Raw genomic sequence first — 22548 nt, 5'->3', positions numbered from 1 at the left:
CCCAGCCGGGAGCCCTCCCCTCGACGCGGCCCGCCCCTCCGCCCGAGTGGAGGCCGGAAGCGGGCGAAGCCGGCCGACTCAGGACTGCTGAGCCGAGGGAAGGCCCGGGATTTCGGTCGTTGCGCCCCCAGCCCCAGGCCGCGCGCTCCGCCACAGTGCTGGGGGGGCATGGGGTCTCCGCGCCACCCACCGCCCGTCCTCCCCCGGCTCCCGCTGGGGCTGCTGCTGCTCCTCCTGCTGCTCCTGCTCCTGAGCGGACCGGCCCCGGGTCGCGCTTCCCCGCGGCTCTTGGACCACCCGGCACCCGTCTGCTCCCAGCAGGTGAGATTCCGCCGCGTCCGCCAGGATGGCGCGGGAGCCGCCAGGATGCGGCGGGGCCGGTGCGGAGGGGCGACCAGGCGGCCGGAGCACTGGGCCCGCGCAGGGCGGGCAGGAAGTCAGTGCTGGGGTTCAGAGGGAGTCCGCGGCTTGAGCACAAGGAGCGAGCGCACCGGGCGCACCGGGGAGGACAAGCGGAGCGGTGGGAGTTGCGGTGCGGCCCCGGAAGGAGAGAGATTCTGCGGGGATAAGAGTTCGCGCGGCGCGTGTTGCACAGCCTGTCCGGCGTACTGGGAGGGACGCGGGAAGACACCTCCGCCGGGCCCCAGGGTTTGGGAACGGGGATGGAGGCGCGGAGCCTGGTGCGAGAGGCGGGGCGGAGCTGGTTAGAAAAAGGGTGCGGAAGGGGCCTTCCGGGTCGCCGGGCTCCCCTGCCCCTGCTGTGCGCCCTGCAGACCCCCTACAGTGCCCGGGTGGCCCCGGCCGGAGCCCGGGAGGCTCTTCCGGCATCCAGGCTTCCCCTCTAGAGGAGCCCGACAAGCCTGCAGCAGCGAAATTAAAGGGTGGTGTCCCCAGCGGGTCTCAGCCCAGTCCCCAGGGGAAGGGAGAACCCTGCGGCAGTAGAACGGTGCGCACGAGCCGGGGTGGCCTGCGGGGCCCAGGGGCGGAGCCTCCGGTGAGACGTGGCCTGTAACCTTCCAGGGGCAGTTGTGCGGAGGGTGGCTGGTGGCAGCTAGAGGACTCGGGCCAACTCGGCGCCAGCGCCCTCCACCACCACTACTTTCACAACTCGGCGGGTTTGCCATCTGTCAATACCCGCGCTGTGCGCACAGGAAGTGACACACCCACCCTCCGGGTAGTGGCCCTGTTGTGGAAGACCATCTTAAAGGGGAAAAAAAGAAACAGCAAATTACTGTGCCCGCCTCCACAACTTCTCTCCTCTAAGCACTCCCCTCTTCCACTTTATCTCTAGTTTCCTCAGCCGCCTTCCTGCCACCGTCACTACTTATCCTGAGCAATAATGTTCAGTTTCTGAATCAGAGGATGTGAAACAACCCTAGAGATATTTCTCCTTATCTAATTTTGTAGAGAATTTACCAAAAGAGGGTGGAGGGGGAATGCCTACTTAGCAGAGGAAAAAAATTAATGCTAATGAGTTGAGAAATGTCCTTCTGATTCCCACTATTGGGCAAAGGAGGGGATATATGCTCAGCAGATCCTTCCCGCAGACTTGGTATTGAGCTGTTCTACTGTGCAGGATTGCGAGTTCACATTTTGATTGCCACTTGCCAGGTGCTTGCAAAATACAAGGTACTGTTGCTGGGAACTGAAATTATAAAGAAACCCTAATGTCTAAGGGACTTAAATCCTCCAGGAAGGAAAAGGCTTGAAGGTGGTAACCGTGGTGCAAGGTTTACCTGAAAGAAGTGCACTTTGTACAACCAGTGAATATGCAGAATTACACGGGGAAAAAATTACTTCCAGCTGGGGCGTTCTTTGTGGCAGAGAAGACATTTAGGCAGCCCTGATGGGTGGTAGAAGCTTCAAAGACAGAGTTGTTGAGCATTCTACCTGGCAAAAAGAGGCGCTGAGCCACAACCCTTGAGTGGGCAGGATAAGGTGTGTGGCTGGAAAGTGAGAGAAGAAGCTAAAGGGGGAGGTAGCGACTCCCCTGTGGAAAGGAGTGAGTGCTGGGCTAAAAGCATTTGACTTTAATTGCTCAGTGGGAAACTTCTGGAAGTCTGGAGCAGGGCCACAGCATGATTCCAGAGAGGGCTGAGGAGAGATGCTTATTGGCCAGATTTATCTGCGATCTCCAAGCTTGCTCTTCTTCCCACTGCTTCTGCTTAAAACCTTACTCACAGACAACTCATCTCCATGACAAACAGCTTCCCTGCTTCATTAACTAGTCTCTTTAAAAAGAAACCACACCCTTCAGATTTCTCTCCCTCCACTGATGTTTTAGTGGATGCAACCCCATATAGTGAGTGAGAAGAGGGAAAACCACAAACTTGACTTCAGAAGACCTGGGTTTGTATCCTGATCTCACCACTTACAGTCTCTGCAATCTTGGGCATTTTAGGCTTCCTGTGCCTGGGTTTCCTCAGAGGGCTGGTGAGCCATCTTAAAGTGGGCCCATACCACTTTCCAGACTATAACTGTCTGTCCAAAGTCCCATACCACTTTCCAGACTATAACTGTCTGTCCAAAGTCCAGTTAGATTTAGCTCTCAGTACCTCTCGTAAGACAGAGAAGAGCCTTCTGCGTGCCTATTCTGTTACTAGTCCAATGCTGCAAACACAAAATGTAGAGGCTTGATAAATATTTGTGGAATAAAAGAACACAGAAATAAGTGAATGATGAATGAATGGTTAGCTCTGCTTGAAAGGCAATAATAAACTGAAAGCAGGCATAGCCCTCTTTCTGGCTGCCTGGGTTTAATACTTCAAAACCTGGATGACTTTGAGTTCCCCACAGGAATCAATACTGGAGAAACCATAAGTAATTGCAGTTCCCTGGACAGTCTTTATGTTGGCCTCCCTTGCCTGGGCTTTAATAAGATTTCCCTTGACTGCCAACCCAGAGGAAGGCCCACAAAGAAAGACAGTGACCGAGAGTTGGTCAGTGTGAGTGTTAACACAATTTTTCAGACAGGATGTATATGACATTAGAAATTCTTTTTTTTTTTTGGCCCTGAGCACTCGTGGTTTTGACTTGTGGTAAAACAAGTGTTTCCTTTAACCCTTATCTTTTGGTTGCCAGAAGCTGTTTTCAGCCATGCCATTCTTCCAGAGTGTAAAAAGTTGTATTCCGTGCAGTCTTGGATGGTATATACAGGCATTTGGGCAATCAGGGCTGAGGTCATTGAGGCTATGGGACCAGCAAAGTTAACAGGTTCCTTAGCCATCATACCTGACTTCTTATTGCTCCTGGCAGGCTAGCCTTCCATCTAGAGACTGTAGCATCAAATAGAAACCAGAGTGATGCGGTGCAGGAGAGAGGACACCTGGCTGAGTAAGAAGACCGGGGTTCTCCTGGCACCCACTCTGCAGCCCTGGTCAGTCACTCTACTGCTTTGAGCCGGTGTCTTTGTTTATAAAAAGAGATGATCCTCACCTAACAGGATTATGGGGAGAGCAAATAAAATTCTAGATGTGTGAAAGTGCCAGACCACGTGGGCTTTGACATTGGAAAGTGCAAGGGCACTAACATTTACTGACAGCTTTGTGCAGGCATCGTGCCAAGGGTTAGTATGTATAATTTCATTCAGTGCTCACAGCAACCTGCCAGGCTGCCATGATCCACCTATGTTAGAGAGTCTAGGTGACTGGCCCAATGTCATACCACAAGTGAGTGCTGAGCTGAGAATCAAAGCAGGGCTCTGCCTTGGACTTCAGAACTTAGTTCTCTTTACCTAGCACTTGGTAGTGGCCATTGAATGCACAGAGTAAATACAGTCTTTTATTTCTTCCTTTTAATTTTCACCACTATGGATAAAGAATATTGGCCCACCTGTTGTAAGTATTCTCTTTTTTTTCTTTTTAATTTAGAGAGGCAGTACAGCAGTGAGTAGAAGCATGGATGGGTTCTGAAACAAAGCTGCATGGGCCTGAGTGTAGGCTCTATGGGACCTTGGGCAACTTAGCTGACCTGCCTGTGCCTCAGTTTTCTCATAAGTAAAATGAGATAATCATACTCAGAGGACTGTTATAAAGATTAAGTGGGATATGTGTATAAAATGCTTGGCATGATTCCTGGCACAAAAGAAGAGTTCGATAAATATTAGCTGCTGCCATTGTCATCTTCATTATTGCAAACATTCTCCCTCTTGGATTTCTGTAGGGAGCCTAACATAATGCCATTCACAAGTAGGTAGCTCAAATATTCTGATCCTACTATTTTTAAAAAATGAACATTTGAAGTAGAGAAATTAGGGATGATTGGTTGGAGGGGAATAAAACAAGATCTGTCTTAGTAGTGTCCAAAAACCCTGAATGCATATTTTACGTTATTAAAAACATTACGTTAACATAAATTCTATATAAAAATTAAATTATAAAGGAAAAAAGTCGACTATTCCTTCCCCTAAACAAATTAATATTTTCATTTGTTTATCTCACTTGTCAGTCCTTTCATTTGTTTGGAGTAACATTATAGATAAAATTCTACCTTTTATTAATTTATATCAAGGTAATATATGGTAATCCTTTAAAAATAGTACTAAGATATTTAAAACAAACAAAAAAGAGTGGGTCCCTGTCCCACCCCTCACCACTCTCTAAACTTGTTCCCCAAAGATAATCACTTATATTTCTTTCAGTTATTCTGGCATTTGTCTCCGGCTTTCTAAATGTACTGTTATTCTTGATTTGTCAGTTTTAGATATTATCTATTGACTTATAATAGATGAAAGTCTAAATGTCTTATATTACCCTTCTCCCACTGCTTCTCCTCCCAGTCTTCCCAATGCAGTTTATAACAACTTTTAGTTAAATCAATAGTCAATGTTTATATGATAACAAGCAAATAATTTTAACTGATGAGGCAAGTATGCGTACTTTTGATTATATTTCTTTTTTGGTATAATTTCTTTTCCCCTTGAAGATGATAATTGCTTTAATTCTTTACTTCCATAATTTTCCATGTAACTAGTTTTAGTTTTTTCTGTCAGATTCGTTGTTCCTGCCCCCCCCCCAAATATCGGATATTCCATCAATTTCATCCCCCCTTCCCCTAGAGAACTCTCTCCTGGAGCCCTTTGTTCTCAGCTCCAATCTGGACTGATCACTCTCTAGCCTGTGGCACAACTGTCATATTAGATATACTGTCTTGTTTACAACTCCCATGTCCTGGATCCTGTGCCTTCCTTCTCAGAGGTTAACTCCCTCATTTTGCTGGAGCATATCCTCCTGCAGTGTCCTAGGAAAAGGTATGAAAGTATGAGGGAATGTGTGTGTGTGTGTATTAGATCTCTTTTTCAAGTCATTATATGTCTGAAAAAAATGCCTTTATTTTACCCTCACACTTTTTTAAGGATTTGGATTTGGCTAGGTATAAAAATCTTAGGTTAAAGGTAATTTCTCAGAATTTTGAAGGCTTTGCTTTGTTGCCTTCTAGCAAATAGTACGAGTGCCATCACTATTCTGATTCTTATCTATTTGTATGGGACCTATTTTTTTTTTTTTCTATCTGGAAACTTAGGATCTTCTTTTTATTCCCGGTATTCCAAAAGTTTCATGATGTTAGGCCTTGGTATGGGTCTTTTTTTCATTTGTTGGCTATTCAGTGGAACTTTAAATTTGGAAATATGTATCCTTTAGTTCTAGAATCTTTTAAAATAATTTCTTCCCCTCTGTTTTCTCTGTAATCTTCTTCAGAAATTCAGTTAATCATACCTTGTACTTCCTGAATTCTCTAATATTCTCACATTTTTTCTCTCCTATTTTTGTTTGTATTTGTTCTACATTCAGAGAAATTTCCTGAGTTTTATAATCCAGCCCTTCAATGAAATTTTTATTTTCAAGGTCCATTTTTAGTCTCTGCTTGCTCATTTTTTCCTCAGTATCCTGTCCTTGTCAGAGTGTCCTCTCATCTCTTTGAAACTATTATAATTTTGTTTGTTTTAGTTTTATTCTTTTCCCAGCATTGTTTTATTTCCTCCAAGAACATTTTTTTTATTTGTTTTTGATCTATTTTTTATACAGAACACCTCTCTCAAATATCTGGCTGTCTGAGAATATTTTGTGAATGAGCTCTAAAGAGCTGATTGAATGCTTCGTGTAGATACAGCTTATCAATCATTGTGTTGACATAGAGATCAGGCTTGTGGTGAACATGGCCTATTAGTTGACTCTCAGATGTCCAAATCTGGACAGATCTTTTCTCTAGGCTTGGCTGCCAGCATTCTGAGATCAGAGCAGGGACACAGAGGCTAAGGTTCCCCAAATCCCATCCGTAGACTTGCCCATGACCCCACCCCGTACCCCTTTGCTTTACTACTTCCCAAGGGCCTACTGTCTTTGAGACCTGATTCATGAAAGGATGCTAATGAGCCTATAGCCCCTTTCTTGTCAGCATCTCCTTTCTCAGTGCTCAAATTGAAGTTCCTCTCCTCAGGCTGAGCCAGTTGCCCACTCTTCCTTCCGCTTCATCTTTAAAATATTTGTTCATATTGTCTACTGATGTTTCTTCTTTATCTTTGAGTAGATGTAAAAATTTTCTCTTTCCTATAACTTTCATGTGGTTAGGGAAGGGGGAGAAGATAATATGCATATGTGGTCAACATTCCATGACTTCTAATGGAATTTTTTTTTCTTTATTTCACTTGTATGCATATTTTTCTGTTTCGTTTATATCCTTTCCCCCTTATCTTCCCTCTCTCCATCTCTTCCATCCCTTCACCCCCAGTAACCAGTGTGTTAACATTCTGATATATATCTTTCCATGTGTTTTTATATGCTCATACAATTACATATATAGATATGTAATTCAAGCATATATAAATATACAGGGAAGATTTTTTCATCACTTATTTCCATAGAAAATTGAATCATATGATAAAAAGTTCTTTGCAACTTGTTTCTCTTGTTCATTAACACATTTCGGCCATTACTCCAGGTCAATAGATATCTACGTAACTAATTCTCTTTAATATTTGCATAATATTCCATAGTAGATAGCAGTCTTTTCAACCATTTTGGTTTTGGTGGACACTGAAATTTAAATTAGATCTCACTTTATTCAGCCATGCCCTATTAATGGGCATTCAATACCACAGAAAAAGAGAAAGCTATTTTTCAAAGCTAGCAAAGCTTAATTCTAAAACTAGATAAGTCGTGTACAAAAAAAGAAAACTACACACCAATCTCAGTTATGAATATAAATGCAAACAAGTCTGCATAAAAATTAGCAAATTCAGTAGATTAGCAAAAGAATAATGCGCTATAATCAAGTAGGATTTATTTCAGGAGTGCAAAGTTGGCCCATTATCAGCAAATCAACATAATTCATTACATTAATAAAGGAGAAAATCTACAAAGTTATGTTAATAAATGCTGGAGAGGTATTTGGTAAGGTTCAGGAACTGTTTTTAATAATAAAAACTACAAGCAAAATAGTAAAAGGAGAATATTTATGTACAACAATGACTATCAGAAACTAAGACAAAAAACAATACTAAATACCAAGCTATTTCTATCAATCACAGGATTGGAGGAGGAGACCCACTGGCATCGTTGTTAATCAACTAACCGAATGCGTTTTCAAACCCTTCCACTTCCTCAGTCTACATGAAGACTAGAGCCTTTCATTATGTGCATCCATCTTGCAGTGGGTTTTAGTAGCTACCAGTGGATGGTAGGGAGTCATCAAAGTGGGTATCTGTTTGCCTTTTCTAGAAGAGTTCACCATCTCAAGGTGAAAGAACCAGATTCTTGTCCTCTATGCCCCAGTTCTAAGAGTCTCAAGTGGGAGGAGAAATAAAACATTCAAGGAAGTTAATCTCACCATTCAAGAAACAGAGTGACACTTGTTAGAGAGCAGAGGCAACTTGCTGAACATGTGAGGAATGTCTCTCAGGGCTGTGATGGCCCTGGAACCAGTAGGTGAGAATTAATCCTAAGGACCTGAACAGGATACAGAAAGTCTGGACCCCAGAAGGGTAGGCTATGGATGAAATGACAAGCTTAGAATCACTTCAGGAGCATGCTTGAGGAAGATATCCCTTCATCTGCTTTCTGAGCAAACTATGGTCTTCCTCCCATTCTTTAGCCCTGCCTCCCTCCTCCCCAGAGCCCTGCTTACACGCATATACCAAACCTCTCTGTTGCCCTTAAAGTCACATTTCTGGTCTGCTTCAACATCAGACTTCTGCCCGCCCACATATGAGTTTGGTTTGCTTTATGGGTTGAGATAACTGGAAACACCTGAGCCTAAGTTCACCCTTGCTCCACTGCCATGTCTGTGTGGAGGTCGTCCTGTATAATAATAGCTTCCATTTATTGAGCACTTGTTATACGCCAGGCTCTAAAGAAAAGGAGCCAATAATTAAAAAGCAGCCATTATGTGCCAGACACTGGACAAATATTGTCTCATTTAGCAGGCAACAAAATTCCTCATAATAATTCTCGTAGGCTTCTAGTAAGCTTCCTGTTTAACAGTGGGAGCATTTATTATTTCTTTCCCTTAATTGTATAACTAGTACATGAATACATTCCCATTGTTTGAAATTTTTGTAATAGACTTATTAGAAGTCTGTAACACACACACACACCACCATCACTATGAGCCGACACCCTGTCCCAAGATTTTTATTTCTGTTTATATCATTTAATCCTAAACAACACTGTAAAGTTGATATTGTGTTTATTCTGATTTTGTAATTGAAGAAATCAAGGCTTGGCAGTGTTAGGTGTCTTGAGGCAACTTGATTCCAGGAGTGTGTGCATGTTTTCCAAAGTAGGAGCAGCTGGCCAGACTTAAGCCCGGTGATTACATTTCCCTAAAAATGTTTGTAACTGGGTCTTCTAAATTCGGCCCTCCAGATCTCTTCTGGGTTAGAGTTAACACATATTGCTAAAGTGGGAGGCAATTTAATATAACATTTGTGGTTCAGTTTCCTCATCTATGAAATGAAGGTAAGGACATTTAATCCTAAGTGTATTATGAGGATTCTTGAGACAATATGTGTAAATCACCCAGAACAGCGTCTGGCACATCTACCCCAAGGAGTTTGTAGGGACTTAGTGACATTTCTGTAACAGGGAGTGGAGCTTTTATTCCCACCTCTGGCAGCACTGTTTTCAGACGAAGATTGGAAGCCTCAAAAGATTTAGAGGACTTTTCACCAGCGCACCCTAGCAGAAGCCTGTCAGCGTCTTTTAAAGTCAGAAGGTTCCCCACTCATAATGGTTACTCAGAAAACACCAGTTCCGTTTTGCCATCCGTTATACCCACTTTTTATCCTATTTCTCCTCAGTTGGGCAGGATGAGAAAAGTGTGGGGAGGATATGGCTTCCCTCCCCGAGACTGGCCCCCAAAAGTGAGAAGGGATAGCTGTGTGTGTTTCATTCTTGAGAACGAGCCAAAGGAAAGTCCAGAACCTGGCTTGTGAATTAAAGTTCTTTCACAGCTGTAATTACTTCCTTCTTTTTTCCTACAGGGACTAAACTGCATAGTCAAGAATAGTAAGTCATTTTTTTGTTCTTGTCGCTTTGTTAATAAAGTGCCAACCTCGTGCTGATCCCTGAGAGAAGAGCTGCCATTCTTCTCCTGGTTTAAAGCGAGGGCTACAACCTTCAGCAACCTTCAGAGTTGTCCTTGAAAGCCTTGCGTGTGCACACCTGTGCTTCCTATCAAGACTGTTCATTGTGCAAAGGTCAGGAAGTCGAAGCAGAACTGTCCTTTGAATTTTTAAGAGTATCCTCTTGGGTGCTTCCCCAGTGGGTCTGTAATCCAACTTGATTTGCCAGAGCTTGTCTCTGTAAAGTGAGAGATATCTGTGGCGTTGATTTCGTTTTGTGTTTTAATTCAAGAAGGAGGCACATATTTCAAGTTTCTGTGCTAACTGGGGACTCTGACGTATAAAAGTAAAGCAATTCTACCCCATCCTTCCTCTGCCCCCATTTCCAACCATTGCTTCATCTCAAAACCAAGTTGTGTGCTTTGTCTTCTCTCCTGAAATGGCTTTTAGACTTCAGAGCTTTGCAGTGACCCCAGACAAGCATGAGAAAAGATGGGGTAGGACAGGGAAGGGGAGAATTCTGCCTAAGATCACAGGCCTCTGACTGTTTAAGATTCAGCTCTCTGGATTCACTGCCGGGCATCTTGCTTGCATGCTTTAGTTTCTTGCAGTTTCTTCAGTTTCTTACAGAACATGAAAATCTCTGATTTTTGCTTCTATCCTGGCTACCAGGTAACTGCTTGGATGACAGCTGGATCCACCCTCGAAACCTGACTCCTTCATCCCCAAAAGATGTCCAGGTGCAGCTGCACTTTGCCCACACCCAGCATGGAGACCACGTCCCTGTGGTTCAAATCAAATGGACACTGCAGACAGATGGTGAGCGGGCATGTCATTGGGCCCTGTGGGATTCTACCCACCTCCAAGTGAACCCATAAACTAGAGCCTCTGGCTCTCCCATCAGATTCAGAACTGGGTTCCCAGAGCTGTGCTCAGACATGAGGGCCCAAATTCAGTGCTGAGAGGATCCACCATTTCATGCAGTGAATACTTCTTCGGTGTTTTAGATGTTAGCCCATGATATGTTCTCATTCTACCATCTTTCGTGAAAAGCCTTCTTTCAGCCTAAAATCTTTTATCACCCAAGGGGAAAAAAAGTCAAATGGTTAATTCTGTGACTGCAATATCGATTATTTACTGGAAAGATGGTAACACATTTGCCAGCTTGCTTTTTCCCTTCATTTAGGGCTGTCGTTTCTTAAAACAACATCTTCCAAATCTTTTAGAGATAGGGGGTTATACTACAGAATTGAGAAGATCGGGGATAATAAGAACCAGCCCCGGTTTGTGATCAGGGCCTGGGGGAGGGGATCGGAGGGTTCTCTTTGTAGGTCCCCAACTCCTACTGCTATTGCAACCTCTTCAAGGATGGTGGGAATGGCAGAGTTAGACAGCCATGCTTTGTTGCCCATGCTCTAGCCACAAATTTGCATAGCCTTTGCTTCTAGCCCAGTATAAGTTGTCACTTGTCCTTGTCCAGCTGGGACGTAACTGTCTACAGGGTAGGAGGCTAACTTAGTTCCAAGAGTAAGCTGGGAGGAACAGGAAATGGAGGGTTGGGTAAGACAGACAGATGTTTTTTTAAGAGTGAGCAAGCATAACCAACAGGGAGGTGACACACCCAGCAGTTTGTCTCATTGATCTGCATCTGTGTCTCCTCTCCACCGTCTCACCTTCAGCCAGCATCCTCTACCTGGAGGGTGCAGAGTTATCTGTCCTCCAGCTGAACACCAATGAGCGTTTGTGTGTCAAGTTTGAGTTTCTCTCCAGACTGCAGAGTCACCACAAGCGGGTAAGAATCCAGCTTCTATGATGATCATGAGCAGCAGAACATGTTTTTGAAAACTTCTTAGATGGGTACTGCCTTTCCTTCCAACTTCTCTAGCTAGTCATTATAAAGAAAGTTGAATGGGGAGAGGACTTCCCCAGCCCTGCTTCCTGTCATCTTTGTTTGTGCCTGAGATTAATCTGGGCCCTGCCTCCAGAAAGGAGCAGCTTTGCCTAGACTAGAGAACCGCAGTGGATGGGGTACAACCAAATGAGTTCTGCAGCAATTTCAGCTCCTTTTGTTGCTCATAACCAGATGGTAAATTGTTCATTCTCATTTACTTTGTTTAAAGCAATGGTTCTCAAAGTGTGGTCCCTATCACCTGAGAACTTGTTAGAAATGCAGATTCTAGGGCCCCACCCCAGACCTGCTGAATCAAAAGCTCTGGGATGAGCCCAGCAATCTCTTAACAAGCCCTCTGGTGATTCTGATGTAAGCTCCAGTTCGAAAACTGCTACTTTAAATCTGCAAAAAGTGGCCATTTGCAGATCTCCCACAAACACAGGCAGCAAAGGCAGATTCCATTCTCCCATGTTTAATTAAGGCCTCCAAACTTGACTGCTAGGTGGATGGTGATGACCAAGTGCCTAGATATTTAGAAGCCAAGGACTCCACCCTGCTCAAAGTAAATGAGCAGAGTAATTAGAATAGGAGTTGGAGTCCATATCTGTCTACTGCACCATTCAGAAAACATCTCCCCACACTTTCTGTCATCTCTGCAACAAAGGAACATGCCAGCCCAGGGTGGCTGGGGATCTCTCTCCAGACAACCCTCTGCACTTTTGTGCTCCAGAACATTCTCAAGAGATCCCTGGCTTTCCCATTTTAGGAGGAAGAGTCATTTAACAAGTAGTTTTTAGCTGCCTGTTGTGTGCCAGCTCTCCAATAACCCCAAGTCCTCTGGCTCGGCTCCCTTACACCATCATTCTGCACTTTGAGAGGGCTGATAGGGGAGGAGGACTTTTGTGCCTTCCCCCAGAGTCTCTTGCATACAACCCTATACTCATGAGGCCAGATATGGGTTTTTCTAAATAGGCAGGAAAGATCAAAGGAAACAAAAGAGCAAAGATACAGAAGCCTCTGATTTTGGATCTTGTTGTAGTGGTGGTTTCTTCTTATTTTGACTGATCTTTTAGGGCCGAGTAGGGTGGGCTTCTTTGGGTATAGCTGAGTGAAAGGTGTGCCAGCCTCCCCTTCCTCCTTTCTCTACAGTGGCATTTTACCTTCAGTCACTTTGTGGTAGAACCTGGCCAGAAATATGAGGTGACCGTTCACCACCTGCCCAAGCCCATCCCTGATGGAGACCCAAACCACCAGTCCATGAACTTCCTCGTGCCTGGTAAGAGTGCCCTACCAAGCCCTTCCCTTCACCACGTGGCTCTGTTAAAGAAAGCAGCAGGTGGCCCAGACATCAGCATCCCTGCTCAGCTGGACAGTGGCTACCGTTGTCAGCATGTGGTACCCACAGAACAAACAGATGCCAAGGATGGGGAGCTCTCTGGTGTGTGGCTGCAGCCTCTGCTCCCTGAAGGCAGAGCCTGTTCTCTGTTGGCACAAACGGTGGATAGTGGCCCAAAGCCCCGGGAGTTTTATGGGAACCAGAGTCTCTCCCTCTGTCCAGAGAAGCACACTTCCTGCCCAGAAAGTATGAGGAAGACAAGCCACTCTTGGAAGAGTTATAACCCCTGCTCCCAGCCTCGTCTCAACTTCCATCACCTTGTTCTTCACTTTTATCCCACATCCTACCTGCATTTATCTTAACACCGTCCTATGTATGACACCATTTCCTCTTCCCTACTAAGCCATCCTGCCTATGAATACTGCCAGGTTTATCTTTTAAAACAGCATTCAATGTGTGTGCACCTTCTCTTTCTCTGTTCTCATTGTCTGAAGCCAGCTGCATTTGGAACATCAGTCCCCTTGAGGACAGAGTCTGGGTCTTAGACCTATTTGTGCAATCACTAGAGCCTCACAAATTTCCTTTCCTGTAGTAGGTAATCGGGAAATGCTTGTTAAAGATGATGATGACCTTCTTTATCTCTGGAGCATCCCCCCGCCCCCCCACACACACACTATCCGCTTCCACTACTTTATTTTTCTTCATCTTACTCATCACTTCCTGATATTATATTGTTATATTTGTGACATTGTGCTGTTTGTTTTTATTCATCTCTTCTACTAGAATGTAATCCCTGGACAACAGGGACTCTATCTTATTCACCACTGAATCTCCAGTGCCTAAAACGGTACCCGACACATATTGAAAGCTCCATGAGCATTTGTTGAATGAGTGAATCTCCCCAGACCCCTCCCCTGTCCCTAAAGTAGACTGCCTTAGTCCTTGTCACTTATGGCAATTCATATCTGTCACAAGGCTTCTTAAACCAATATAAAAACGTTATAGTCAAGGAAATTGGGGAAGGGGATCAAGAAGGTATGTGTGGGGGAGTAGTCCTTGAGGTAGTCGCCACACCAGCAGCCTCATCAAGTTACCTGGGAACTTGTTAGAAAAAGAGATTCTCAGAACCCACCCCAGACCTGCTGAATCAAACTACCGATGATGGCACACTCCACGGAGGAGCAGAGAACAAAGTTCTCTCATTATAGAAAGGCAGAGGCCATCCTGGAAAAGAAGCTGCAGTAGGGAGAGAAGGAACTGGAGTGGACCAAGGTTCTTTGGTCACACAAAGCAAACTCAGGAGAAATACACTTGAATCTAGAGGGTTCCCTAAGAGAGTAGGGTGACACAACCAGGTCCACCCCAATGCTGTGGGACCTGTGACCAGTGGCCATGATCCAGTCCTGGGGTTTGCTTTGAAGGGGCCATCCTTGAACAGGCTCCGCAAAAAGAAAAGGTTGTTATCCCTGGTGTCAGCAGTCTGGAACAGCAAACTTTCTAAGGCAGAGGCTTAATGGTTTCATTTCTTTTCTGGGTCTGCAGACTGCGAGAACCCCGAGATGAGGATAACCACGCCATGTGTGAGCTCAGGTAACTGCGGCTGGCAGCCTCACCAGGGGCGCTTTACCTGGTTGCACACACACGCCCTCTCCTCACTCCCAGCCTGTGTCTGTACCCTGGGCAGGCAGCCTGTGGCAGCCTAACATCACCGTGGACACTCCGGAAGCCCACCAGCTACGGGTCAACTTCACCCTGTGGAATGAATCTGCCCATTACCAGATCCTGCTGGAGAGTTTCCCACGCACAGAGAACCAGACATGTTTCAAGCACGTTATGGATATACCCATGGTAACTTTCTGCCACTCTTAGCCCCTCAAACAGAGCTCAGAGCCACCTCTCCAGGCCTTCAGCCTCTCCTTCTGATCCTAACAGCTTTGTTGCCAGAAGCCCAACACTCAGTGCTGTGCTTAGTAAGTTCCGATCCAGGGCTACTGCTTTGCTCTTTTTTCCTTCCTCTTGGTATGTCGTTAATACAGAGTTGATTCTGTGGTTGAGGTTTCCTTTTGTTCTTACAGTCTGTAGTTCATAGAATATAGTTGGTCCCTGCCCTGCCCACCACCCCCTTCCTTTTTGTCCTTCCCTCCACCACATTCTCCCTGTTCTCCTTTTGTTCTGCTTTGTTAACTTCACTTATTTCAAAAAGATTAGAAGATTTTTTTAAATGTGGAAATGAAGACAGAGGGAAAATAAAGATGAGGTGGTAAAATGAAGCCCGGGTGTAATGAGCACAGAAAATGTGTGCCACACTGCTGGGTGTAAGCACAGATTTGTCCTGGTGATCCCCCGCAGCCAAAGCAAAGAGGGAAATACCAGTCACTAGCTGTGTTTATGAGTTAACAACACACCTGGTATGCTAGTCTTCCTAGGGCAGAAACCTGAAAGGTGCTTCTCCTGGTGGCCTTCCTGCGGGCACACTGACAGGGGTGGGGAAGGTTGTCATCAGCTTCCTGCAACACTGCGGCCAGCTCCTGTCCAGCTAGCTTCACCCATCCTCTCCTCTCTCTTCAGCCCACACAAGAGGATTTCCACCAGCGGTCCAACGTCACGCTCACCCTACCGAACTTTAAGTGGTGCTGCCACCATCGAGTACAGGTGGGTGAGTGTTGTGTAACCAGGTGTGAGAGAACATGCACAGGTGGGCATTTCTGCTAGATGGGCAAGGGATGGAAGGAGGGTGGCTGGTGTACCGGCACTCTCTCCAAGGACCCAACAGCAGTTGGGACTCCCTGTCTGGTAAGGCACCGTCTCTGCCTTCTCCAGCCCTGCTCTCCCGGCCGCCGCACCGGGGCAAGGCTCCTTCGACCCCCCTCTCAATGATGGGTGGTCTGCCTAACAGCCACGTGGAGATCCTGGAGCAGCCAGCCAGGTCTGTTACTCTGCTGGCAGGAAAGCAGCAGTGGGGGCTCTATGTCCACCAGTATCTCGGGGTCCCTTTCTTCCCTGCTCTTCTCTGCTCTCACAGATCCAGCCCTTCTTCAGCAGCTGTCTGAATGACTGCCACAGACATTCCGTGATGGTCCCCTGTCCAAAACTTCCAGGTACTTCAGATAGGAAGCAAATGCCTGTCCTGGGGCATATTCGGGATAAGAGTGGATGAAGGTCAACAGCATGACCTGAACCCTGACTTGGTCCTAAGGGTGGGGGCAGAGTTTAACTTGGAGTTATACAGGCCCGCGGTGTGTGCTTTAGGGAGACACTCTCCTGAGTCAAACTCCTGATTGCCTTTCATGTAGCCTTGGACAAAGTACTTAATCTTTCTGATCCGCAAATGCTGTGACCAGAAAAATGGGAATTGTTATTGTCATAGAGTTAGTTACATACCCTGGACAGAATGAAGTGCTTTAACATGTCATCGTTTATAATCCTCACAAGTTGTAAATCATAGTACTAAGAAGTGGAGACTCCCTCCCCCAGGTTCAGAGATAAAGAAACTGAGGCACAGAGCTGTTATGTAACTTGTCCAAGATCACATACCAAGGAAGTGGCAGAGCCTGTTCAGAAGCCATCTGCAGCCTAACATGTGACTGCAGTCAGAGCTGAGCAGAAAGCAGCAGATGTTGCACTGGCCAGAACGCAAATCCGGGCCTCCCAGGTTTGCGTGGAGGTGGGAGACATCGCTTAGTAGACCAGCAACTCAGGTGTTTCATAGATGGTTTCAGCAAGTTTAACCTATATCTAAGGAGCTCTGTGCAGGGCCAGGGCCGTTAGCAGGCCCTCAGCGGATGTCAGTGACGGTTTTGTGATTACTGCTAATAATTAAAAATACTGTTTTTCTTTGTTCTCATTGCAGACTTGATTGCAGGTAAGCCCAACACTCCTTCCCATAGTGGGCTGCAGGAGTCCCGTGGGGACATTCCTCAGGGGCCACATGAGAAGTCCTTGATTGGGCCTTGTGTAGGCCGGGCACACAGAGCTGAACCAAGAGACTCACTCAGGGGTGGGTGAGATCACCAGCATGTCATGGTACAGGCCGGAGAGGCCAGCCTAGGCTGGGGGACCTCAGGGCTGGCATAGCAGGCCTCCTGGCCCCATCACTCATGCTGTTCTGCTCACCACAGACTCCATACCCCTGTGGGTGTACGGGTTCATCACGATCATCTCTGTCCTTCTGGTTGGCTCTGTCATCCTGCTGATCCTCTGCATGACCTGGAGGCTATCTGGTAAGGGGCAGGCTCTGTGGGGTGGGTCCTGGAGTTTTCCCCTCTGCTCCTCTCTCTCTTCCTGTGTCCCCCGTCCCACTCCAGTCTCTGGAAGGCTGTGCTCAGAAGGCACCTTTCAATCTCAAATTTAGTACAGACTTTGTCTCTTGTTAAGAACTCAGAGCCTGCAGTAAGGCTACTCTGAGCTCAAATACCAGCTCCACCACTTATACCTGGGCAAATTACTTAATTCTCTGAGCCTCGGGTTCTTCTTTTGTAAAATGGAAATTATAATGATACCCACATCATAAAATAATCGTAAAGATTACATAAGATAATGCTTATGAATTCTTAGCATAGAGCCTGGCACATGATATTTGCGTAATATACGTTAGCCACAATTACATTCATTGATATTAAAATTAACTTTATGAAAATTAGCAGGTTGGAAAGAGCAAGGGTGGTGTTTCCCTGCATCAGACATGATCAGCCAGGCAGGCGGGACAACCTGAGCGACCCCGTCCTGCAGCCCCCAGACTTGTACCCCTGAGGTCAGGGAGAGTAGCATGACAAGGGACAGCATGATGTGGTAGAGAAGTCTCTGGGGACCCAGAGCACAGGGCTGTGCACCCCAGCTCTGCCTTACTGATTTGCAGTCAGGCAAGTTGCTAACAAACCATAGATTTGACTGTCTTTTCTGGCAAATGGGGTCACAATGCCTTCCTCTCAGGGCTGTGAGGATTAAAGGATACAGCAAGGAAGGTGCTCATTAGCGAGTTAATAACTATGAGTTTGCCATCTCCACAGTAGCCCTCCCGCTAAGCAGGAGAGAATATGAGTCCTCAGGTTAGGGGCGTGCGGCTTTTCCTGCCCCTCCAGGACCCTGGGCTCCTTCAGCGATCCAGGGAGCCATTTCCACACATAGAAGGCTCATCAGGATTATAGGGAGGGTCAAATGAGTTAAGGTCTCTGTGAGTGCTTCATAAACTTTCAAGCTCTCTGTAGATGTCAGGGAGGCTTCTTGTTTCATTTTGCTGTTGCCCTTCAGAGCTTTCCTAAAGTGCCCCCACCACAGGATGAAGGAAGGGACAGGAAAGAAACCTCACTCGTCATTTAGCTGACTTTTGAGAGTTCCGGAGAAAAGCCCAAAGGGTGGGATTTGAATGAAGGCTCTAAGTGTCTTCCTTGGCCACTCATGGCTTCTTTTCCTCCCGGCTGTGTCACTGAGGAGTTTCCTTCATTGCATCTTAAGGGGAGCAGCTGCTCAAGTGTGTTGGTTTCCCTTTTTCACCTCAGAAATAGCAGGAGGAAATGTAAGCACACCCAGTAGAGGCTGCTTCTGGAGACGTGTTGTAAGATTTATGCCTCCTGCAAGGACACCTCTGGGGAAGGGCTTTTCCTCAAGTGTGGGTCTCCTTGGGGGTGGCCAAACTGGGGAGGGGGGACCAGAACTGGAATGAGGGACCAGAGGGGAGCCCCCAGTTTGGAGGTTCTGGCTGGGTCAGTGCCACAGGATACTTGTGACTCCAGCTGAGTACGTGCGATGTGCCAGGCACTTCACATTCAGTCTCGTTTAATCCCCCACTACAGACCCGTTTTATGGGGGAAAAAACTGAGTTTCTGAAATGTTAATAACTTTCCCAGATCTCACACTTCATCATGGCCAACCAGGATTCGCATCTGAGCAATTCCACACAGCACGGTCCACCTGCGAAGGCCCACAAGCATCTAATAACCGCTGCCTCAGGCTGCCGTCCCTTATCAGTTGCCCTTTGTCGGGTGGGGCAGCCCTCCCCTCAGACGCCCCTGTGAGCTGGTTTCTATTTCTCTTCCAAAAGAGCCGCTCCAATGTTTTCTGTTTCTTTTCAGGGTCTCGTCATGAAAAATATGGCAATGACACTAGAGACACAGGTCAGTATGTCATAGCATGGGTGGGCTGGGTTTGGTGTGTGTTTGTGTTCGTGGGCGTGATAGAGGGTTCTCCTGAGAACATGGATGGGGTGCCTACTGCAGTTTACCTCCTGATTCCCTTCAGGAGACGTCACTTTTAGAGGGCCCGCCTTCTATATCCCCACACAGAGGACACCTCAAATGGCAAAGCCAGGGTAATGTTTTTTTAAATCACTTGGACAAGGAAAAAGTGACCAGGTACCATATTTTGTGAAAACACGTCCTCCCTATAATAGACATCTCTGTTCTATAGGCAGGCCTTTGTGCCTTTGTTTCTTTTTAATTAAAATAATTAAAATATAGGCTAAAGGCCAGCTAGAAATATAAGACAGAGAGATTAGATTCTTTTTCCCAGAACATACCAGACTGTGATTTTTTTCCAAGCAGCCAAAACAGGTGAAACAGCAACATTCGGCTTGTCCAAGGCCTCAGTTACATTTCTTAGGCTAGGGAGCCAAGCTCTGCCTGGTCCCTCCGCTCAGCCTGAGGTGTGAAATGAAGGTCAGCGCAGACACACACCTGAACTTACGGGCTTGGCTTCTCTTGTTTCCCCCAGATGTCCTGCCCACTGCTGGCCTGATGCCCCCTCCCCTAAAGCCCAGGAAGGTCTGGATCGTCTACTCTGCTGACCACCCCCTCTACGTGGAAGTGGTCCTAAAGTTCGCCCAGTTCTTGCTCACCGTTTGTGGCACCGAAGTGGCCCTTGACCTGCTGGAGGAGCAGGTCATCTCAGAGGTGGGCGTCATGACCTGGGTGGGACGCCAGAAGCAGGAAATGGTAGAGAGCAACTCCAAGATCATCATCCTGTGTTCCCGAGGCACCCAAGCCAAGTGGCAGGCCATCCTCGGCTGGGAGGAGCCTGCCATCCAGCTTCGATGTGACCACAGGAAACCCGCTGGGGACCTTTTCACAGCAGCCATGAACATGATCCTCCCAGACTTCAAGAAGCCAGCCTGCTTTGGCACCTACATCGTCTGCTACTTCAGTGACATCAGCAGTGAAAGCGATATCCCCGACCTCTTCAATATCACTTCCAGGTACCCACTCATGTACAAATTTGAGGAGGTTTACTTCCGGATCCAGGACCTGGAGATGTTTGAACCTGGCCGGATGCACCGCGTTGGGGAGCTCACGGGGGAGAACTACTTGCAGAGCCCCAGCGGCTGGCAGCTCAAGGAGGCTGTGGAGAGATTCCGGGAGTGGCAGACTCAGTGCCCTAATTGGTTTGAGCGCGAGAACCTCTGCTCGGCAGATGACCAGGACCTCGAGTCCCTGGATGAAGAGATATTGGAAGAGCCACTGTTGCCACCAGGAAGAGGGATGGTGAAGCAGAAGCCCCTGTTGCGGGAGCCTGCCCCAGAGGGCCACCTGGTGGTAGATCTGCTCCTCGCTGAGGAAGGAGGGGGCGTGGCAAGGCTGCAAGCTCAGCTTCAGCCCCAAGAGCAGCTGGCAGCCCCGATCCTCCAAACCGCTGTGCTCCCAGTGGAGTCGGTCCCTCCCACTCAGGCATTGGAACCCGTCCCTCATGATGGGGGCAGCAGCCCAGCCAGTCGGTTGGCTGTCGTGGATGGAGGTGAGGCCTGCCCACTGTTCGAGGGCCGTGGCCCTGGGCGGAATAGTGTCCTCTTCCTCCCCGTGGACTCAGAGGACTCACCTCTCTGCAGCACTCCAGTGGCATCACCCGACCACCTCCCAGAGGACGTAAGGGAGCAGCTCGAAGGCTTGATGCTCTCACTCTTCCAGCAGAGTCTCAGCTGCCAGGCCCAGGAGGGATGGAAGAGACCTGTGGTGGCCCTCAAAGACCCATGCTCGCCCTACGAGGAGGAACAGCGGCAGTCGGTGCAGTCCGACCAGGGTTATATCTCCAGAAGCTCCCCACAGCCCCCCGATGGACTTACGGAAATGGAGGAAGAAGAAGAAAAGCAGGACCTGGGAAAGTTGTCTGAGCCACTCTCCCCTGAGGCCCTGGAGAGCCTGAGAAGCCTCCAGCGACAACTTTTTTTCCAAGAGCTTCAGAAGAACTCTGGCTGGGACAGCATGGAGCCAGAGAGGCCGGTCATGTAGGTCCTCCCAGACCCAGAGCATTGTGAGAAGAGGGTGTGTGTATGCATGGGTATACACGTGTGTCTGTAAATGAGTATATATTCATGTGCGAAATGATACCTTTAAAATGTAGACATCTTGATTCTGATGTCTGGGCATCCCCTTTAATTTTTCTTTCTGTGACCATCCAGTCATCTTCCATCCCCACAAAAATCTACAGCCCATTCCCAGGAGCTAGTGGCTGTGTCTTTGAGTTTCCATCATTCATTCATTCGTTCATTCATTCATTCATTCAACATTGATTTTACACCTGGCATTGGCCCTGGCCACCAAGGAGCTTAACATCTAGTGAGAACGACAGATTAACAAAGAGAAGGACAGTCACGCACAATGTCAAGGCTGACCAGAGGCCTGCCCAAGGCTATGAAACACAGAAGGTGCACCTGGCCCAGGGAGAAATTCCTGGACAGGTGTTGTATGAGCCGAAGGAGAAACTAGTTTCCTGGGCCAAGAGATTGTGGTTGGAGAAGGCACCAGTCCTGGGAAAGGGAGCAGCGTATGGGGTAAGGGCTGGGAGGTGAGTGGGACCTGGGCCCATCAGCAAACTGCAAGTTGAACCTGGAGAGGAAGGAGGGAGGTATGAGAGATGTGATGGAGCGGTAACCAGAGCCCAGGCTGGGAGTTGGGACATCAGCCTGAAGGCCTGGGACAAATTGAATGCCCTGCAGAGGAGCAGGCTGAGAGCCACACATACCTGGAAGCCACCTCAGATTATTTTGGAAAGAGACAGAGTAGACATCTATGATGTGAAACTAAACAGCATCCAGCAGGGAGATAAGTCTGAAACCCCAAGTTCACATTTTGGCAGGCAGTCGGTGGGAGAGCTATGGCTAAGGATGCTTCTGGGGCTGCCGGCTGGGAAGCACTGGAAGCTGGGAGCCCTCAGCTCCATGCTGGGGTCTAATGGCAAAGTGAATTGAGTATGAAATATGGAGGGCCCATAGCCAGGTGGGAAGACAGGTGGCAGTGAGGAAGGGAAGAGGAAGGTACGCCACTCTGTACTTAAAGGTCTGAGGTTCAAAAACAGCATTTGAGAAGAGATGCTAAGTCCCAGTATTCAAAGTTGTTCCTGGAAGAGCATGCTGGGATACCATCTGTCCTTGGAGCTGAGGGTTCTTCAGCACCTATACTTGAGTCATTAACTATTGCCCCAAGTTTCAGCAAGGAGGAGAGGATTCTGAAATGTGATGGGAAACCAGATATCACAGATGTACATGTGTGTGTGCATGTACACATGCATACTTGAGCATGAAAAGGATTGTCAATAAAAGAATGAATAAATTTGTTAACTGTGTAAGAATTTCCTGGTAGTTATTGTAAGTCATATGTTATCATAGGTCAAGAAGTTCCTAGTTGTAGAGTTCTTGTGTGATTTTGCCAAGTAGCAGCAGGACCATCAAGGCCTAAGTCCCAGATGGTGTGTAGTCCAGACCCATGCCAACAACATCAAGAGACCAGGTGAGGGAGTGCTATGGATGGCATGTCTGTGTTTCCTCAAAACTTTTAGGTT

General features: G+C 47.2%; 1 protein-coding gene across 3 annotated transcripts; it reads left to right on the top strand.

The window, feature by feature from the left end:
* Positions 1–37: 37 nt before the first annotated feature.
* IL17RA (interleukin 17 receptor A) lies at positions 38–22338 on the top strand. 3 transcript variants are annotated; one of them, XM_011367801.2, is made up of 13 exons: positions 38–321; positions 9479–9503; positions 10232–10378; positions 11239–11351; positions 12600–12726; positions 14329–14376; positions 14471–14634; positions 15355–15438; positions 15809–15884; positions 16637–16648; positions 16905–17006; positions 18855–18896; positions 19492–22338. In XM_011367801.2, exons 1-13 carry the CDS (start codon positions 169–171, stop codon positions 20997–20999), a joined length of 2601 nt encoding a protein of 866 aa, XP_011366103.1. In that variant the 5' UTR covers positions 38–168; the 3' UTR covers positions 21000–22338. The 3 variants fall into 3 exon arrangements, with proteins under 3 accessions (XP_011366103.1, XP_011366101.1, XP_011366105.1); XM_011367799.2 differs by having other exon boundaries at positions 16637–16783; XM_011367803.2 differs by lacking the exon at positions 16905–17006.
* Positions 22339–22548: the final 210 nt, after the last annotated feature.

Source organism: Pteropus vampyrus, unplaced genomic scaffold (genome assembly GCF_000151845.1).
Source record: "Pteropus vampyrus isolate Shadow unplaced genomic scaffold, Pvam_2.0 Scaffold137, whole genome shotgun sequence".
Taxonomy (NCBI): domain Eukaryota; kingdom Metazoa; phylum Chordata; class Mammalia; order Chiroptera; family Pteropodidae; genus Pteropus; species Pteropus vampyrus.
The sequence above is the reverse complement of the archived record's forward strand: the minus strand, read 5'-3'. Positions and strand labels throughout refer to the sequence as shown.

What these genes read in the sequence shown, in the direction of transcription:
- IL17RA (XM_011367799.2), top strand. Translation starts at nt 169, where the DNA reads ATGGGGTCTCCGCGCCACCCACCGCCCGTCCTCCCCCGGCTCCCGCTG. An exon ending in TGCAGAGTCACCACAAGCGG is followed by an intron (nt 11,352 to 12,599) that starts GTAAGAATCCAG and finishes CTTTCTCTACAG; the next exon opens with TGGCATTTTACCTTCAGTCA. An exon ending in CAATGACACTAGAGACACAG is followed by an intron (nt 18,897 to 19,491) that starts GTCAGTATGTCA and finishes TGTTTCCCCCAG; the next exon opens with ATGTCCTGCCCACTGCTGGC.